The 19,883-nt window shown below is 35.6% G+C and overlaps 1 protein-coding gene across 1 annotated transcript; it reads right to left on the bottom strand.

Moving 5' to 3' along the window:
* Positions 1-217: 217 nt before the first annotated feature.
* On the bottom strand, positions 218-18,719 carry ANXA1 (annexin A1). The gene is made up of 13 exons (XM_058565648.1): positions 18,620-18,719; positions 12,131-12,210; positions 11,932-12,040; positions 11,295-11,389; positions 10,320-10,433; positions 9,405-9,495; positions 7,723-7,802; positions 7,477-7,533; positions 5,458-5,551; positions 4,492-4,587; positions 3,069-3,127; positions 1,531-1,653; positions 218-569 (listed from the first exon to the last, which is right to left on the bottom strand). The coding sequence occupies exons 2-13, from the start codon at positions 12,194-12,196 to the stop codon at positions 513-515; spliced, it is 1,041 nt and encodes a 346-aa protein (XP_058421631.1). The 5' UTR covers positions 12,197-12,210; positions 18,620-18,719; the 3' UTR covers positions 218-512.
* Positions 18,720-19,883: the final 1,164 nt, after the last annotated feature.

Raw genomic sequence — 19,883 nt, forward strand, 5'->3', positions numbered from 1 at the left:
TTCTACAGAGACACTCTCTCAATAATCTGTACCCAGATGATAAAATGTAAGGAGTCCATTTTCTAACTCTGTGAACATTTTCTTTAATTTAATATGTAAAATCTGTTTCATTAAATGATTATAATTTAGGATTCAGGCTCCTGTCCCTTGATATTCAATTAAACCACTGCATTACACACCAAAGAAAATCAGAATAGAAGAACCAATGACACACCAATTGTCCTATAAAATCATTTTATTTTCTGGTACATAAACATCCTTCTCAGGTAATGTTACTAGGACAACCTGTTTATGGGGTTTTATAGTTTGGGGTAAGTATATTTAAAAAAAAAACTTATCTCTAACATACAGAGTTGTGTTATGAAAAGGATTTATAGGCTATATTTTCCAGAAAGAAGTTAGCTAGACTGTAATCCTGCTGAAGAAACTTTCCTATTTGTCTACCATATGGAATGCAAAGAAATGATTAAAAAGTCTTCTGATCAAAATTCTTGAGATTATCAAAGGAATGTTTAGTCTCTTCCGCAGAGAGCCACCAGGATCTTTTCATAATCTCCCTTGGTTTCATCCTGTTGATTAAAAAGTACAGTTGATTTAATGCTACCTGAAGTCATAATCAACATAAGGTATTTTTAATTATAGAAGAATTATTGTATTAGTAGATTAACAGTTGCAGAACATACATCACAGTACCTCAATTATCTAGGATCTTTCCTAAGAATATCATTTACTTGATTAAAGAATATAATTAATATAGCAGTTAACTGATATTTGTTAATTGATTATTATATAAAAAGCAGTAGCTTTCAAGATTCAGATTGTACACTTCTCTGAATTGATTATGTTCTATATTAGAGCCATTATTTTCCACGAATGAAACAAGCCACAGAATTGAGTAAGCATAACACAATATCATTTCATATCACCCTGAGGAACAGCTGATTCACTCACCAGAGAGAAAGTTATAAGCCTGTGATTTTCTCACTTTTTCTTGGTTTATTTTAGTTATCCAATAGAAGTAACAAATTGAATTTAAATAGTTGCCTATCTTTCAGTAAGTTCAAAGCCCTTGACTTGTCTTTCTTTTTTTTATTTTTTAACATTATAATAAGTTAACTTGAACATGCATTTTATACATTTTACATATAAAAAAATCTAAGGAAAAATTTAAAATAATAAGTTTCTAATCCACAGATCAATGTTCATTGTAAAATAAATCATTTATTTTTCAATATTTCTCTACTAAAGATTATTAATATTTCTCTACTAAAATATTTTGATTGCTAAATTTATGTATGGGAAACTAAATATTTCCATGACTGCTGGAAAATTCACGTAGTTTTTCAGTACATAACTCACTGGTAGATTTTACCAGTGAAAGTTCAATTCACTTATAAATTATGTATCCTAATATAACAATTTAACCTTACACATGAACTTTACAGACATAGTAAGTTAGCCTTTCTCTTTGAAGAAGCTGCAAAAATGATGGTCATTTGCGGGGGTAGCATTATGAAAATTATAACATACCAAAATGGCTTGGCAGAGAGTGATACCATACAACTTCTGATAGAATGCTTTAATATCATTCATGTCAATTTCGGAACGGGAAACCATAATCCTGATCAATGTCTTATCACGAGTTCCAGCACCCTGTCCAAAACAAATGATGGTAAGTATCTTTCATACTCAGAGCATACGCTTAATAAAGCAGGATATAGGTTTGAATGTGAAGCTCTTTTGCTCACCTATATAGTTTCTATGGAGAAATTATCTCCACATTAAAATACACACACACACACACACACATGAATGCACTTTACACAAGTGTGGTAATAAAACGACAAGAACCCAACTGCTCCATTAGCAGTATGTAAGAGCTTCTACAACCTCCTAACTAGTCGTCCACCATCCAGTCTTTCGTCTGCCTAAGTTATTCAATAATTACAAATAAAGTGAACTTTCTAAATTGCAAATCTGATCGTCTAATTCATCTATTTAAAACCCTTCAATGTTTTTCTGTTGCTTTTAGGATGAAAAGCAATCATTTTAGCTGGGCTTACAATGTCCCGCCTAATTCCACGGCCTCTTCTTCCACTATCACCATCGCTCTGTATTTATTATCTTGAAAGGGTCATGCTACCTCCTCCTCCTGGACCAATCTTGCTTTATCCCTCCATCTCTTCTACCCCTGCCCTCACCTGGCTAATTCCTCTTCAAATATCAGGTCTTAGCTTAGCTGACAGCAATGCTACACTGATTTCCAAAGTCTGGGGCACAGGCTCCTCTTCTGCTCTTCTACAATACGAAGTATTCGTCATTACCCATCTAATCACCCCACTAGATAAGAGCAGGCGTGGGGGCGGGGACGGTACTGCCAACTACATCCTGGCACAAGTCCTGTCATTGCATAGGGCCTCTTTCCTGTTAATTCAATGATTAGATCTCTCTCTCTCTGAAGACTTTCTTATTTTGGAGTTGCAAAGGCAAAAAAAAAGAGAACTTAATAATTTTTCACAATACACGTATAAGAGTCACCTCCTATATAATACGATGCATGCTAGAGAATCAAGTTAAAGTGAAGTGGTTGAAGTGACTCAAATACATCTTAATAGCACCTTCTACTTCAGTAACCTTAGAGGGACATTTTAAAATCTTAGAGTGACATATTAATCCATGGTATGGAAGATAGAATAATAAAAAAGACAAGCGAAACTTAGAAAGGGGGAGATTGTAAAACTCAACCTTAGCAGAAGTAGGTTACTAAAATCACACATTACAAGAAAAAGTAGTAACCCTCCCTGTGCTGACTCAGGTTTTATGCACATCATGAGTAACCCACAAATTACCTGCAAGCTCACTTACTATTTTATCTGTGAAAAAACACAAATCGAACAGAATTTTATTCTAGTAAGGAAATGTGTTACCTCTTGCATTGGAAGGAACAATGATTCTTTTTAATGGGAAGATATGAAAATAAGTGTGATTTTTCAAACAATATGAGGTTTTCTGTTCTCTCTACAAATGATAATTTTACCCCTAAACAAAACATATACATAGAATGTTACCTTCATGGCCTGATGAAGCTTCTCAGCAAAGAACATTGGTTTGCTTGTGGCACACTTCACTACAAGAGAGGCATACTTTAGTTGACATATTTACCACAAAATAAGAAAGATGCATATGAATGAAATAAGAAATATAGTTTTGCCAGCAAGATTCTATTCTCTATTTCTGTTCCTTACTTCCCTCCCAATATAAGCTATATGGCTTATAAGAAGCTATTCTTTAGATGGTGATTTTGAATATTCTTTCCCCGACAACATCACCATCTCCTATTATCTTAAACCCACCCAATAGCAATTTCAAGAGTTCATGCTATTCTACGTATACTCTTCTTAGAAATGGGGAAACCAGTAGATGTTAAAGGCCATGTGGGCATACAATAAATACTTTTTTCATGTTATAATAAGAAATTTTTTTAAAAAGTGGAATATGATTTGCTTTAAATATAAGGTAGCTATCAAATAAAATATTAACGAGGGGGCCGGCCCGGTGGCGCAAGCGGTTAAGTGCGCGCGCTCCGCTGCGGCGGCCCGGGGTTCGCTGGTTCGGATCCCGGGCGCGCACCGAAGTACTGCTTGGTAAGCCATGCTGTGGCGGCGTCCCATATAAAGTGGAGGAGGATAGGCACCGATGTTAGCCCAGGGCCGTCTTCCTCAGCAAAAAAAGAGGAGGATTGGCGGATGTTAGCTCAGGGCTGATCTCCTCACAAAAAAAAAAAAAAAAAAATATTAACGAATGTGTCAGTTAGTAAGATTCTCTACCTTGCTACTCAAAACGTGCTCTGTGGAGCAAAAGAATTGGCGTTAACTGGGAGCTTGTTAGAAACGCAGAGTCCCAGGCCTCACCCGGGTCCTCCTGAATGAAAATTTAAGAGGATTTCCAGAGGATTGATGTGCACAGTAATGTTGGACAAGCACTGCTTTAGAATGCACGTTCCCAGCTCTGACTGGTCAACTGAATAATAAGGGAGACCTTTAAAACCTTTTTCTTCTGAAGACATTTTCAGAAGCTCCAGGAGACCTACAGAATCAAACCCTCTGAACTTGTCCAAGATGATTCAATTAGCAAGTGACAGAGTAAGATTTGAATCTGCATTTATCTAATTCCAAATCCCATGCTCTTAATGACCATTCTGACTTTTCTCCTGCCTGGTACATCGCTTGGCATAAGTAGGCGCTCAGTAATTATTTTCCAGCTGCCTAGCTTTCTGAAAAAGGGAATAATATCTGTTATTATTAAGAAGGTCATTGTATACCTTTATCTAAATTTTCATTGCCATTATCTTACATGTTGCCTCTATCTGAAACATAGATGAACTATATCTGAGGGTTTTTTGTTTGGTTTTAGTTTGCTTTTTAAATTATAGGACAGCATTGAAGATGCAGTTTCAAGTTAGAAAACTCGTCCTCCTCCAGGACCACATACCAATAGTTGTGAAGCAGTTCTCGACATCCCCTTTCATCTCCAACTCCACCACTTTGTTCATGTCATGCTTGCTGTACTTGGTGTACTTCTGAAACACTGAATATTGAGTTTAAACTAAGAGATGTACAAAATATCCTATTCTTTAGCAAACATTAGCAAAATCAGGGAACTGACTCAAAACATTCCTTGGGATGACTGAACTTCAAAACACATTCGAAAGCAAATTACTCAGCTGGGCATATTTTGGGTACTTCATCTTCTCCTAGGAATGTAACTGACATGACTATTTTGATGCTCCTGTATATTTTGGGGAAATTTTTGCCAGTGTTGATGTTTATTAGAAATGGCCTGTGATTGACAACCATGACACTTACTAGTTCAGAGCTAAGTGCCATAGCAAATGGATCTTCCCCTAGATAAAAATCTGTGTAGCAAATTTCTCTCAATTTTAACATGAGAAATCAGTCTGCTATTATAAGATAATGAATTTTAGGTAATGATCACGACTTTCCTTTGCTTTGGCTTCCAGGAGGCTGAGAGTTAAATCCTGTGCTCAAAGGTAAGAACTCTTGGTTTTTGTTTTAGGAACATCTATGTACTCTTTTTGTCACTTAGCCTTTTTTTTGTTTGTTTTTCTTCATTGCAATTTCATTTGATCTGTTGTTTGTGTAGTCTATATTTTGTCACACTTATTCCAAATATTTGGGGGGAATAGAAATAGTGACAATAACGAAATGATGTTCTACATGCCAAAGTCACAAAATGTGTTTCAAATACTATAAAATGGTGGCTGTACGAAGTTGGGTAAATGCTCCAATATCCGTAAGGGGTCAGGAAGCACTACATCCATTTGGTATGGGAGTGATGCTGCTTAAGACTTCTCTATTTCTTTTTTCTTATTTGTACTAAAACAAGAATTACATCGTCTATAAACGAGTTCCAGGAAACGTTTGTTTTTCTTCTTACCTCTGCGAAGATGGGGATAGCTTCTGGTGGTGAGAATGGTGTTGAACACATTCACATCTGTCCCTTTTCTCCTTTCTCCTGCCTCAAATAAGGCCTGTCAAGACACACAAAAATAAACACTTGACTATTTGCTGACTTGATATCTCCACAAGAATGTTAGATCTCTTCAAAGATTTTCTTTCTAGGCAGCTGCTTTGTGTCCTATACGATCAGAGTAGGCAATGCTAAGACTGCAAGTTCCTTAAAGACAGGGACCTATTTTGTTTGTATCTTCCACAGTATCTCTCAAGGTGCCTCGCCAACATTGGAGACTCACTATATGTTTGCAGAATAAATGTTTGTTGAATTAAATTGCTTTAAGATTATGCTCTAGATCAAGACAACTCCAAGAGACACTAAAAAATTTTTTTTTACTCTTAATTGTTCAAAAGTAATTATCAGCAAATGGTACGAATAAATCAATAATTCTAACCATAACCCAGATCTTGAATTTTGATGTTGGAATTTCTGGATTCAAATTCTGACTCTGCAACCAATTCGGACTCCACAACTTGATAGCTCTGTAATCTTGGATAACTAATTTAACCTTATTAAACTCCAGATTTCCCTCTTCTGTAAATGAAAAAGATAATCCCTGACTTATTATCACAAGCAGCCTCTGTTAACTTTGAAATGTTAATTACCATCATCCTCCAGGGTCATACTAATCCATGTAGCTGCCATAAATATATATCTAAGAGCCCTGAGAGTCTTACGATGGAAAGCAAATTCAGAAATATCAAAGCAAATAAGAATAATTTTTTATTATGGGCAATTATTCAAATGCTAGCTTTTGTTCATTGATATGCTTGCACGATTTCTGTTAAAATGGTCAAACTTCCAATGAACATAAGAAGTTATTTTAGACTTTTCAAGCAAACTGAACTGATATGTATGCATTTATTCAACAAAAAGTTAATGAGTGCCTATTTTGTGCAAGATAACGTACTGACACTGTGAAGGGAGCTGGGGTGGACAAATGTGTTTCTATTCTTACTGACTCTCTGTGATGAATTTATAGAGAGAATACTATCCCCCGTGAGGAAGGCATATGCAAATAATAGTTTCCTTTTTTTTTTTTTTTTTCCGCTGAGGCAGATCAGCCCTGAGCTAACATCCATGCTAATCCTCCTCTTTTTGCTGAGGAAGACTGGCTCTGAGCTAACATCTATTGCCAATCCTCCTCCTTTTTTTTTCCCCCAAAGCCCCAGTAGATAGTTGTATGTCATAGTTGCACATCCTGCTAGTTGCTGTATGTGGGACGCGGCCTCAGCATGGCTGGAGAAGTGGTGCGACGGTGCACGCCCAGGATCAGAACCCAGGCCGCCAGTAGTGGAGCACGTGCACTTAACCGCTAAGCCACGGGGCAGGCCCTCCTTTTTTTTTAACAGAAATTCCAGACCCTAAAATGGCAGGAGTTTTCTAATGTTGCCAATGGACTGCTGTATAAACATCCAGCAACCTCACTGAAACTGTATGTAACAATATACTTGAAAGTAAATATGCTATAATTTTTTAATAATTATAACATCATTGCTGTAACACTTTTACAATATAAACTTACATCTATAAACCATTCCAATGTTTACTGTTAAAAGAATCTTAGATGTACTTACTGGTTGCACTTCACTTAATAAAAAATTACTTTTCCCTGTCTTATACCTGGTAAAATAAAAATTCAGAATTTTCTCAACAAAACAATTCTTGAGAATGACAAATCCAATTCTCATTGTTCTCTTTCAGTCCTCTCTGGCTTTATGAATAATGAAATGTATTGAAAACATAAAGACCACATTCTTCTTTCTTGGGCTGTTCAAGTACAGGTGTGTCATTCAGGGAATGAACATTAGGTGTCATTGACATCTCGGAGGAGATTAGATTTGCTTTCATGTGGAGGCCATCAAGTGATACCTCACCTAACCTAGGATCTATTTGAGGTAGCAAGGTCAACTCTAGGAGTATCTTTAAGTACTCACTTACCCTGGCGTCTGAATCAGCCAAGTCATCATTCACCCCCAAATCCTCAGATCGGTCACCCTGAAAAAAATTCCATTCTCTTGTAAGTTGTTTTCTTACATGTAATCACATGATTTATTTAGTTCTCTTAAAATCAGATAAATAATATTCTTGGAGAAAAAGAGAGTCAATTGCTCATTTCTAGAGAGAGACAAAATCTAAGATTTTACTCTTCATAAAAGAACAGGCATTTCTTGAGCTGAGTTATACCTTAGCAAGAGAAAGCAAAGCCTTCTGAAAATCTCCAGAGGTGTCTGAGGTGATGTCTTTAGCCAGATCTCTCTTCAGTTCTGAGAAATAAGAACAGTATATTTTGCAGTAAACTAGTAATAAATAATTGTGATGATAATTTCTGACATCTCTATATTGGCTTATAATTTGCAATCCAAATGTTCAATGACTTATGGAACACATTTCAAATATTATCATTTTTAAATAAAAATAGAGAATTCAGAGCAAGTAAAATTTTAGATCATCAAATTTATTTCCTATAGGGCAATGAAAGCAATTTAGATAATACTGTGAATGAAAACCTACAGTCATAAAGCATTTACTAACAAGAATAAATTGCATAGGCATACATTATTAAATAATTAATTCTGAAATAATACATGTCAGAATTTAAGCAATGAGATGAATAGAAGAGTTATTTAAAAGAATAAATCAGAGGTTCTTGCCTGAACACAGATTAGTTACTTTAAAAATTATAAATATATTATATACAATATAGTTTAATTATGTGTGTAATATGTGTATGTATATATAGATATAGATTTAAAACTTTTCTTTATCTAAACACCCTTACGTAACTATGCAAAATAATGCTGAATTAGAAAAAAATTAACTGAATTTATATTTAAGTGGAAGACAGGGCAGTTTAATAAGCTATCATTGGACTGTATCTTGGATGTAATGGAGAAATAGGACTTTTACCTTTGTAAACTGTTTTATCAAACAAAAAACTATTAATAATGCCATTCTTGATTATTATTACTAATAAATGGATCTAAGACATATCATAATGAGATAAGAATTGCAGAAAATGAGGTTAAAATCTTCCTTATTCTGATTTCTTTATTAAATTGCTTTGAAAAGAATATGCAAGGGCTGTTGTGTTCTCTGTGCTTGGTGTGAAAATCAAGCAGAAAGATCCTCTATGATGTCACATCATCATACAAGAGTAAAGCCGGGGGCTCAGGAAACTGGAAAAGAAAAATAGTAAAAGGCCCAGCACTGCACAGGACACAGTTACATCTACCCTCTACAGTGCTGAGCATATCACTCAAATGAGATGTTCCACTGGATAGATAAAGTGAGCCATGGCTCATCTTTCATCCCCATGGACCTAACTAGAGATAAAGAATAAGTGAGTCTTTATGTTCATAATGGTAAACTTAGTTTCCATCAGAGAATTATAGGCACCTGGTTCTTTACCTTTTCAAGGACAAATGGAGAATATTTTGTTTGGAGATTTTTATTTTTTTGTTATCTTTTCAAAATAAAAGAGAATGGGACATTTCTATGAAATTTATTTATTTCTTAGAAATAAATTCCTCAGAATAATAGGAAATGTTTTTAGAAAATTCTTTAAATTCGATGTTTTCAGTTGAATTTTCCATTACAATAATATGGGGTCATTTGTCCTAGAGGGACATTTTCTATTAAGTGCAAACTTGATGAGGGCTGGGACATCGCCTCCCTTATCAGCACCCAGCAACTTGGATGCTGTCTGGTAACAATGTATGCATGTGGTAGACATGTGCCAAACGATGAAGAAATATGTTAATATGTAGAAAAGCCTCCATAATTAACATCCACATTCAATTTTAAGAAAAGTATAGCAGATTTCCTTTCCAACTAAGGCACTTGGACTGTTGGACATTAAAACTTACCGTCTCTATAGACTCGGTTAATTTCTCTGATTTCTTTGTTAGTTCTTGATGTCAAAATTTCAATCAGAGTGTCTTCATCAGTTCCAAGGCCCTGTATTGAAAAAGAAGAAATGTAGGAAAATCTTCATTCAAGAGCATCAACTAGTTTTTGTGTCCCAAAATTTGTTGAATCTGGCATTTAGTAACTTTCCCACAGTATTTAGTAAATACTCATAATATTTAATATTTACAATAAGCTCTGTCTATTATATTTCTCTAAAAACAAAATAGGCTTAAAGCCAATATTTTGGACAAAAATGTAAAAGGTGAAATATATGACTTCTACAGTGACATCATGAGGAGAGTGGAAATAACACAGTTGTTAATGCCAACATTATTCATTCATTTATTTATTAATTTATTTCCAGTGATTGACAAGCCCTATACTAGATGTTGAGGATACAATAGGAGGCATATGTGAACTTGACCTATACTTTCTCTTGAGGAAAGAAGTTTGCTTTGTTAAAAAGAGAAGAAAAGAAACCCCCTGAGGTGGAGTCACTAGACCCCAGGACAGCAAACCAAGATTTAATTGCAATTCCAGCCCCTTCCAGGAATGTGATCTTAAACCAATCAGTCTGGAAATTTATGATGAACACTAGTGAGGTAATCTGCCTGATAAAACCCCTGCCACCCTTCCCCCAAAGAAAGGGGACCTTGTCTGAAACACTCCTTTCTTTTCTTTTGCTAATGACTTTTTGTCCCGCCCAGTTTCTACCTATAAATACTTTCCGTTTTGTACAACTCCTTGGAGCATCTTTCTGCTTACTAGATGGGACGCTGCCTCCTTCATGAATCATTGAATAAAGTTAATGAGATATTTAAATTTACTCAGTTGAATTTTTGTTTATTAATAGCTTAAATCAGGTGATCTACCTTCATGGCAGCACGGAGTTCATCAGCATCAAACCGGGCTGGAGTTTTTAGCAGAGCCAAAGCAACGTCCTCCAGGTGACCTGTAAGGGCTTTCTTCAGAGATTCCTCCAGGGGCTGAAGAGATTAGAAATCCAAGAGATTAGAATCAGGGCTTCTAATAAGTAACATGCTAAGTGACACAGCAATGTGGTATGACCTGACCTGTGGGTGTTCTTACTACTGATTGCTAAACCCAATATCTCTTAGAACTCCTTCCCTTTACATACAAAACGGTACTGGATATTTAGAATGTTATCTTAGTCTTTTAGATCTACAGTAATGAGAATGAAATTTTCCTGAATTTATTGATAATTTCCTAAAGGACAATGTTCTCAATCTTTTACACAGGGAAGAAATCACAAAGTTCAAAAGATAGAGGGTTGTGTATTAACCGAATCAGTACTAAGAATACTTTTAAAATCATTTATTAATGATTTTTCCAATCTTTGAGGTTTACACTGCTCAAATAAGCACAATAATCAGACATGGACATTATATAGTTTTCTAATTGCACTCTTTAAAAAAATTACCCATATTTGGTATAAAAAATATGGTTTTCTTGTAAAGTAGAATTATATGTATAGACTTTACATTTAGACGTTAAACATCTCAGCTTAAATTTTAGCAGAAGACACATTTCAATCAGAACATGTTCCTTATTACTGATAGTAATCTTAATGTTCATGTTCAAATTAAACATTTGTCTCCAATATAGAACATGGTTTCTGCAAGGAACCAAGGCCATCAATGTAGAAACCAGTAAATTTGCTAGAATTGATTAAATTGCAACCAAGTAAACAAATTCTGTAATCCGTCTTAGTTGTAATGATAAACAGTGGTTAGAGACTGAAAGAACTAGGTAACTGTGCTTCATAATCCATGTTTAAACATAAATTTAACTTAAATTAAATATCTAAATTTACCATTCCAACCTACCTTTCCTTTTTCCTGGAGATATGCTGCTTTGATTTGTTGACGCTGTGCATTGTTTCTCTTAGTTAGAATGTCAATGATGGTTGCTTCATCCACACCTGGAAGTAAAGGACAACTAGGCTTTTAAAGTCAATTCTCTTCATCATCAGTAACTGACATAAAATGAGTCATTATCAAGATGCTCCAAAGGAAGTTCTTAACAAACTAAAAAATATAAATTATATCAGCCTAGGATAGAGACGTGAGGCTACATGTCTAACGGAATCACTGCAGATGACATTCCATTAATTTGAATGAGAAAGGAAGAGGAAATTGTTCCTGGCCTTCAGTGTTGCAGTGTTTAATCCTAGTTCAAACCCTAAGTCTGGGCAGAGGTGTTGATTTCAGCATTGAGTTTCTACTAGAAATGAGCTGGTAGGGTTATGTTTTGTAGCAGCAGGGATTCTACTGCAGAGATTCTACTGATTTGACCCAAGTTTCCTAAGTGCTGAGAAAGGAAATATATTTTCATTTGATAAATAAATCTTTTTTTCTTTGAAATAGAAGTCTCTTTCCATTGCACATGTCTGTTTTCCAATAGCCATTCAAACGGCCATTCTGAAAGGTCCAGGAGGGGACTGTTTTGGAGAGATAAAATTACCTTTAACTGTGATCGCTTTATGCAAGGCTTCAACATCCGAGGATGGGTTGAAGCTGGGATAGGGGCTCACTGCTGACCCAGGACCGCCTTTGGATCCTTTCACAGTTTTCTGTGGAAGAGAGAGAAAGAAATGTCTATTCACTCATTTTAGTTTCTATTTTAATATTTAACTAAGTTATTTTATTATCACTTGACTTACAACATATTGCTGCTCTTCGTTTTCAATAAACCAGGCCTGCTTGAGGAATTCTGATACCATTGACATTTTTAAAGAAGTATCTGGAAAGAAAACAGGTAGGTGCTTTTATGAAACACAAACCCACCACACATATACACCACTCCACCCTCTCACATACGCAAGACATAGAGTAGCCTTGACCTTGCTTTCCAAGGTTACTCTTAGAAGCGTAATAAAATACTAGATGTAAGTTTTTTAAAAGGAGAGTCTTACCCTTGAACAGAAACCCGTGGCCTCCACTCAGAAAGTCAACTCTTTCTTGGCATATTCAGTCCTAACCTTTAGGAATCAGATACCTTCTACAAGTAAGCCTATAGGCTGAAAGGAGGAGCTGATGATTCACCTCATTGCTCTGTATTTACAGACTACCCGCTAGATGTCAAGCACTGAGGGTGCAAAAACATTGAAAAGTCATCCTGTGCCTCAGAGAACTTAATGCTGGTGTGTGCCCTCAGGAGGAAAACACAAACGCTAAGGAAACTTCTTAGAGGACGTGCTGGCTGATCTGAACCTCTCTTGAAGAGTCGAGGTTAACCTGGCAGAAAAGTTAGAGAACAAAACCAAGAGAAGCTTGTTATATTGGGGAAGTTGAAAGAAGTTTACTGGGGCAAGAAATGTTCACAGAAGCCCAAACAAAGAGGTTTAAATGTATCCCCAAAGCTTTGGGAAAACATTAATGGATTTGTTAAAAGAAAGCAGCAAGATTCCATTTATATTTCAGAAAGATCATTCACCCTGTATCATGCAGAATGGCTAAGAGATGGGCAAGATGGAAGCTAGACACCATTTAGTAGGCCACTAGAGAATCTACGTAAGATTAATAAGGGCTTGAACAAAAGTAATGGCTAGAGAAAGAGCACAATGTTTACATTTATAAGGTAAAATAATCTGTGACAATCTGCAGCGTGGATTCAGACTCAAACTCTATCTATAAAAAGATATTCAGATGGTATTTCTCCCCCAAATAATTCAGTTTCCTTTTCCATTCCTTGGTAGAAAATTATTTGAGCACCTGCAGTAACTGTTATACTCACAACTCTTCCTACTGGAGCTGTCTAAATACTAGTTCTACATGTTTTTCCACTCAACACAAAAAACCCGGAAAAGGATTATTTTATACCAGGTTCTTTGCTCTAACAGGAAGCATCAGGGTGCAATTGTGACATGCACGCCCTCTTTTGGTAAACTGTATCTTAAAGAAAATTTCTTGAATTGCTATCATAGGTTAGCAATAGTTTTATGTAATAAACCATGTAATATTTTTAAAATCTGAAGTATGATAAAAATTAATGTATTCTCTGTTCTATCCACAAAAGAAATCATCACTGATCCTTTTTGTCTGGTGAGATATTTTTAGGAGCCCATGCTCAAGGTCTAGACTGATCTATCTCTCCATGCTCTTTTGTTGATCCCTCTGGAAACTACTTTCATGAATACATGTGAGGAAGATTGGAAGGAAAGTCTCCAAAGTTTTAAATTTTTGATATGAAGCTAAATGACTCATGAGGAGTAAAGCCCATAACCTGATTCCTTAACAACATGTTCAGACAAAGTATTTCAATCCACACCTGCTGAAAATTAACTCCACTTCCAAGTAATGAGATGAAATACATGAGGGAAATAATAGCCAAAGCAGACACTCTCTCCACTTAATTATCATGGGATTGTTCAAATTACTATTCTGTCATCCTTGAGAAGAACCAATATATTGTGCACTCATTTAATCTCTTTCCCCGGTAACTGGTACATTCGAAGTTGTTTCCTAAGGTAAAGTCATGATGTGCAATTTTGCACAAGGTTTTCGTTGCCATTACAGTCATAATCTGGTGTGATTTCTGTTGGCATGTGGCCTTTCATTTTCCTGTTGCTTAATCAGCACATCCAAAACTTTCAGCAATTTCTGGCAAAGTTTCAGGTATTTGAAATTTCCATTTTTATCATCTCATCCATGCCCTTCATAAAGTAGAATCCTCAAAATGAGTGATATGATCAGTCACTTAGCAAAGTACTTTTCCATGGGTTATAGAAGTATGTGTTCCAATATTTCACTCTTTTTAATTAGAAAATAAAAACTTCAAAAGAGATCAAAGAAGAGATTAAGGATATTGTCAAATATAATTTTAAAAATGAGTCTAATAACTTCAAAGTAAATTTTATGAAAACTTTACTGTACTTCACTCATTTTTTTCACTTCTAAAAACTGCTTATATAATACATCAATTTCTTTACAAAATAAACTTGAGAAAGCCTAGGAAAATGATATCACTCTATTAATTGCATAACACAAAATATCAAAAGTAAAAGGATTGAATAATTTATTTGACACAACAATGTCCATAGAGGAGACAGCTTTGTAACATATCCTCTGAGTTCTAGATTTTAGTCTGAAGTAATTTGCCTGAAAGCATGGTCTGGAAAAGAAAAGAGGTTGAACAGAATCTGTCTCAGGAAAGCAATTAGAGGAAAACGTAATCTTGATTCAGCCAAATTATATCTACTAGCTTTTAGCAAAGCTTAAAGATACAAGGATTGTGGCAGGATGTAAGAAATTGCACTAAAGGAAATAGATTTTATCATGTACTGCTAGTTAAGTGCTCAAAAGTCAACTACATGTACTAACAGAACCTCTTAATGGTTGCAACACACCTTACAAATACCACAGCAAAAATATTTTGGCCAAATTGTATTGCTAAACCATTCTGTCTGTTCAGTGCCTATCCTCTGCATGAAAACCGGCATCTTGTACTTGATAAAACCCATTCAATAATTTGAAGGTATCACTTGCTTAACTATAAATAAGTAATGCATGCAAACATGTTTTATAGACTGCCAAACATTTTACAAATGTCAGGTCTGGTTTAGAAAATAGAATTGTACAGTCAATAAAAATAATTTAAATAACTCTCTGAGTTCACAAAAGGTTTTCTTTTTTCTGTTTTTCTTTTTAGTTGCAATGTTTAGAGCTTGCACAAAGTATTTAAGAGCTTATTTTATTACCTTACCTTGGCTCAATATATGTTTAATCTGGCTACCAATGAGCTCCAAAACCAAGTTTATCTCAGTCCTTAACATCGTCTAATTTGAAGATGAAATTAGCCATTTATACCTAGGCTGACCTATATGGAAATTAATAATATTCCACAGTTCTTCTAATTAATCATCTTTTTGTGAGCATGCACCATTTTCAGGTTATCTGTGGATAAATGTGTAGCTTTCTAAAGATGAGCATTTTTTGTATATTTATGTGTCATCAGAGAGCTCTCTTCATCCTATGCAGCAAGGAATTAAAGAAGGTAAATATACAAAAAAAATGTGTCCAAGGTGTTAAACAGAGAGGCATCCATGCTTACTAAGCTGTAAGATAAAGGTATTCCAGAAATGGTGCATTAGCAATTGCACTACTCAACAATTTGTGAACACTAAGTCTTGCGGTATCAAAGTTAATTTCCTGATTTTTTAAAACTGCAGTATAGTTGTGTCCTTTATTTTTTAATATACACAGATAGAAGTATTTAGAGGCATAGGGACATCATATTTTCAGTGTTCTCTCAAAAGTCATGAGTGGAAGGGGCAAGAGGAAGAATTAATGATAAAGCAAATGTGGTGAAATGTTGACAATTGTAGAATCTGGGTAAAAAGTATATGGTAATTCTGTGCAATATTTTTGCAACTTCTATGAGGGTTTGAAATTATTGCAAAAGAAAAGTCTAACTTTTTTTAAATCTCAATTTCTATCTCTGTCAGCTCCATGAAAGGCTCCTTTCAGAACGTGTAACAGAGGAAGGCAAGTTTGTCTATCATGCATTCCTGGTGACAAGCTGGAACAATCAGAGTTCTACAAGGATAACAGCAGCAATTAATCCTCGCATAGGACAACACCATTGTCCCCATTTTCTACCTGGGAAAACAGAGTGTAATTTTCTGGCAGTTTTCTAGATATTAGTGGCAAGCATCAAGGCATAAATAAAACCATGCCTTCTGATTCCAAAGTACTGTAGATTCTTTTAAACTAGTGACCAAGATCAATGTTATTTTTAATAGCTCACACTTGAGAATCAAATTTATTAATGGTTAACTCATGGAGACTGTGGCAGGTTTCACCCCAGCCCTAGGCAGTTTATTTTTCAATGCTTGGGCTGATGCTCAGTTTTTTCCTCGAATATGTATTTCACAAGCCCTTCCCACACCTACCTGTGTGAGAGAAGGCAGTTAGACTGCACAATAGCATGACCTGGGAAGAACAACTTTATGAAGGGTAGTCACATGAATGTCCTGCTTCTAGGCCTCTGGTTAGGGTGTTCCCTTTGCCTGCAACGCTATTTCCTGCTCCACGTCCACTTCCCTTTGCCTAACTGTTACTTCTAAGAGAAGACTCAGCATAGGCCTCATGACATCCTCTAGAAAGCCTTCATTGGTTCAACACTGGGTTGGATGACTTTCTGTGCTCTCCCAAAGCATCCTGCCTTTACCCCTACACTAGCCCCTATCATTCTGTATCATCACTTTCTATTATCTATGTTCCCTGGCAACATTCCACAAGGGCAATGCTAATCTACTACTCATTGTGGACCTCTAACCCCTGGCAAAATGCATAGTGTTTAGTATGCTAATAAGCATTACTGAATAAATAAATAGTGCATCAGAGCTGATTATTTAGGAAACATATCCATACTAATTTGACAAATATTTTCTACCCACAACTATAGGATATAAAAATAAGAACTGAAGAGTTCTAATCCCTATTTTGATTCTCTTTAACTGACTCTGTAATCACAAGAAAACATTTAACTTCTCCAGAGGGTCTTCATTCATAAAAATGAGTGTTGCAATAAGTAATATCTAAGATCTAACATATCTCTGAAGTGCCAATCTTAAATTCCACCTCAAGTGGATGGAGGTGGATAAAATTAGCATAGTGAAAGAAAGTATTACATAAATTGTATCTATTCTGATCTTTCTGATAAAGATCTATCCCATTTTACAGAAAGAGGAACTCATTTACTCCAAAAAACTTCTTTGAGTTTATCACTGAAAAATAATAGGTCCATTGGTTTAGCTCTGATTTTAAATATAAGACATAAATTAATGGGTCTAGAGAGGATTAAAAACAACTAGCTCAGCAAGGTAACATCATATACAGAAATCAACCTTTGCAGATCTTTTGATTGAAAAAGTATTTAGTAAGCAAGAAACTAGCTGTTTCCTTAATGTTATTTTTAACTATTTTGTCAACCTCAAATGTAGAATATCTGCCAGATGTGGTTGAGCCAGGGTAGTAACAACTTCTGGAGAAGAGGCCGTTTCAGAATTATGAAACCAGCGTTTTACCACATTTGAATCATTTTGCAATGTGCCTTCTCTTCCAGCTACCAAAATACGTTCCTGCAGGCAGAGGGGAATGTTACGTTTTCAAAGACCATACATAATTTTAGACATAAACAGGGCAAGAAAAACACACCTTTCTTAATTAACTAGTATTAAAAATTAGATATGAGGGCATTTAACTTAACATTCAAAGTGGGCTAAGAGAAAGATTCTGGAAGGAATATTTGTAATGAGCAATAGCCAGACATATAGTTATTATTCAAAATCTCTCACTTTTGCACATATATCCAACATCAGTAAAAACTCTACTTTAGGTTTGCTTGGTGCTTTTTAAAGGAGTTTTATGGCCATTAGCTCATTCAAAAATCAAGATACTACCAAGTGGAATAATTTTTAGAGTGCCCTACTGGCATTCCAAAGGGATAATTTATCTGACACCACCCAGGAAATATTTCCTTTCCCCTTAAGTTTTCAAACCAGCACTTGAAAAGCCTGTCTATGACACAGAGACTACAGGAAAAAGAATGTGGCCACACCCTCTTCACATGAAATGATTAATAAGCAGATCCTCTTATTTGTTTATACTGCATGAGTAAACATAACGTTAATTTCAAAATGTTAATTACAAAGGGCATGATTACCACTATGAGGTCTGAATCTATTTAGTTTTCCTTACAAAAGAAGAAAATAAATTGTATAAGTCCTGCTATTTTAAAACAGTTCCCTGAAACCCACCTCTGGCATTGCTGTTCTTCCCGCCTGGCCCCCACCAGCACCCACCATCCATCATGATTTCCATGGCCGGCACTCACAGCTCTTGGAAACTCATAACTTGGAGGAGGAAAACACATTCTTTCCCTCTTTTCCATGGTAACTCACCAACAGTACAATAAGCCAATATTAAGCAAACTTTCCTTATTTTTAAAATTATATTTCTTAACTAAATAAAACATTACAGTTTGTATTCCCCAAATATAAATACCCAATGTAATTTTACAGAAAGATTTATCAAAACATATTAAATGCAACTAGCCATAAATCCTACAGAAACAGTAACATTAAACACTGTGATGGGAAAAGTTTTCAAAACAACCAAAACCAAGTAAAAGGAAAACCAAGATTTACCTTTTTTTCCACCTTCTTCCAACAAACTGAAGAGAGATTCTTCTCTGAACGTTTCACACTACCACTGGAGCCCTAGGCTTCTGATTTTATAGAACTTGAAGGAGGCCACACCTAGCAACCAGAAGTTAGTAATAGGCTGCCTTTTGTTTGAAATACAGGTCTCCGCCTTGTCCAAAACAAAGTGAAACAAGTCTTGCAAAACTACTCACTGAACCAGCTCGTAGCTGACAGCACGGAAGGACAGATTTTTTTTTTCCCTCTTTAGTTAGCACTGCTTTTTCCAGAGGGAGTAAAATGCAATAGATTTTCAAGTATACAGTACTATCCGCCCCATCCTGATACCAATGACTGGCAGACTTTTTTAGTTAAACAAGTTGTGAAATGAAAAATGTATAAACTTTAAAACAAACAAACCAAAAAAACTCTTTCGGTTTGAATCCCAGCCCCATGATTTATGACTATGTGACCTTGGGGACACATTTAATTTCCCTAGCCTGTTTCAACTTTTGTAAAATAGGGATAATATTATCTAGGGTGCCTACCCACTAGAAATCTTGCCACAATTAAGAAATAATTTATGTTCGTAAATTTTAACGTTAGGCAGTGCTGAATAATTTTGTATTTATATTTCACCAGCATTTTTCCCGCCTTCAAAATAAGAAACTTTTTGTGCTTGCATATAGCTTGTTGATATAAATAAGAAATATAAAAGAAATAAAGCTCCAGATTGTCTCAAAATTTTAAACAAAGTTAATGCTAGAAATATGATCATTATGACATCCAAAAAAAGTATTAGCATAGAGAAAGACCTATCTACGTTAATTTTTTTGTATAGAATCAGTTATATATAAACTTTGTATAGAAACAGTTATAGGCGGCCGGTCCGGTGGCCCAAGTGGTTAAGTGCGCGCGCTCCGCTGCGGTGGCCCGGGGTTCGCCGGTTCGGATCCTGGGTGCGCACCGACCCACCGCTTGGCACGCCATGCTGTGGCGGTGTCCCATATAAAGTGGAGGAAGATGGACACAGATGTTAGCCCAGGGCCGGTCTTCCTCAGCAAAAAGAGAGGAGGATTGGCGGATGTTAGCACAGGGCTGATCTCCTCACAAAAAAAAAGAAAGTTATATATAAAAAAGTTAAATATAAACTTTGACATTGTAGAGCAGTTGAACATTAAACCAGAACAATAAATTGAAATGATAATGGAGTAGCTACTATTACCAAACAGGTACCATAAAAAATTTCCCACCTGATGGAAAGAAAGGA

The sequence above is a fragment of the Diceros bicornis genome, chromosome 22 (assembly GCF_020826845.1).
Source record: "Diceros bicornis minor isolate mBicDic1 chromosome 22, mDicBic1.mat.cur, whole genome shotgun sequence".
Taxonomy (NCBI): domain Eukaryota; kingdom Metazoa; phylum Chordata; class Mammalia; order Perissodactyla; family Rhinocerotidae; genus Diceros; species Diceros bicornis.

Bases quoted from the DNA above. Each gene is read 5' to 3' on its own strand.
- ANXA1 (XM_058565648.1), bottom strand. From the start codon at position 12,196: ATGTCAATGGTATCAGAATTCCTCAAGCAGGCCTGGTTTATTGAAAAC. The intron at 5,552-7,476 runs GTAAGTGAGTAC...GTGTCTTGACAG, and splicing joins TGGCTGATTCAGACGCCAGG to GCCTTATTTGAGGCAGGAGA. The intron at 1,654-3,068 runs GTAACATTCTAT...TGTTTTGGACAG, and splicing joins AGCTTCATCAGGCCATGAAG to GGTGCTGGAACTCGTGATAA.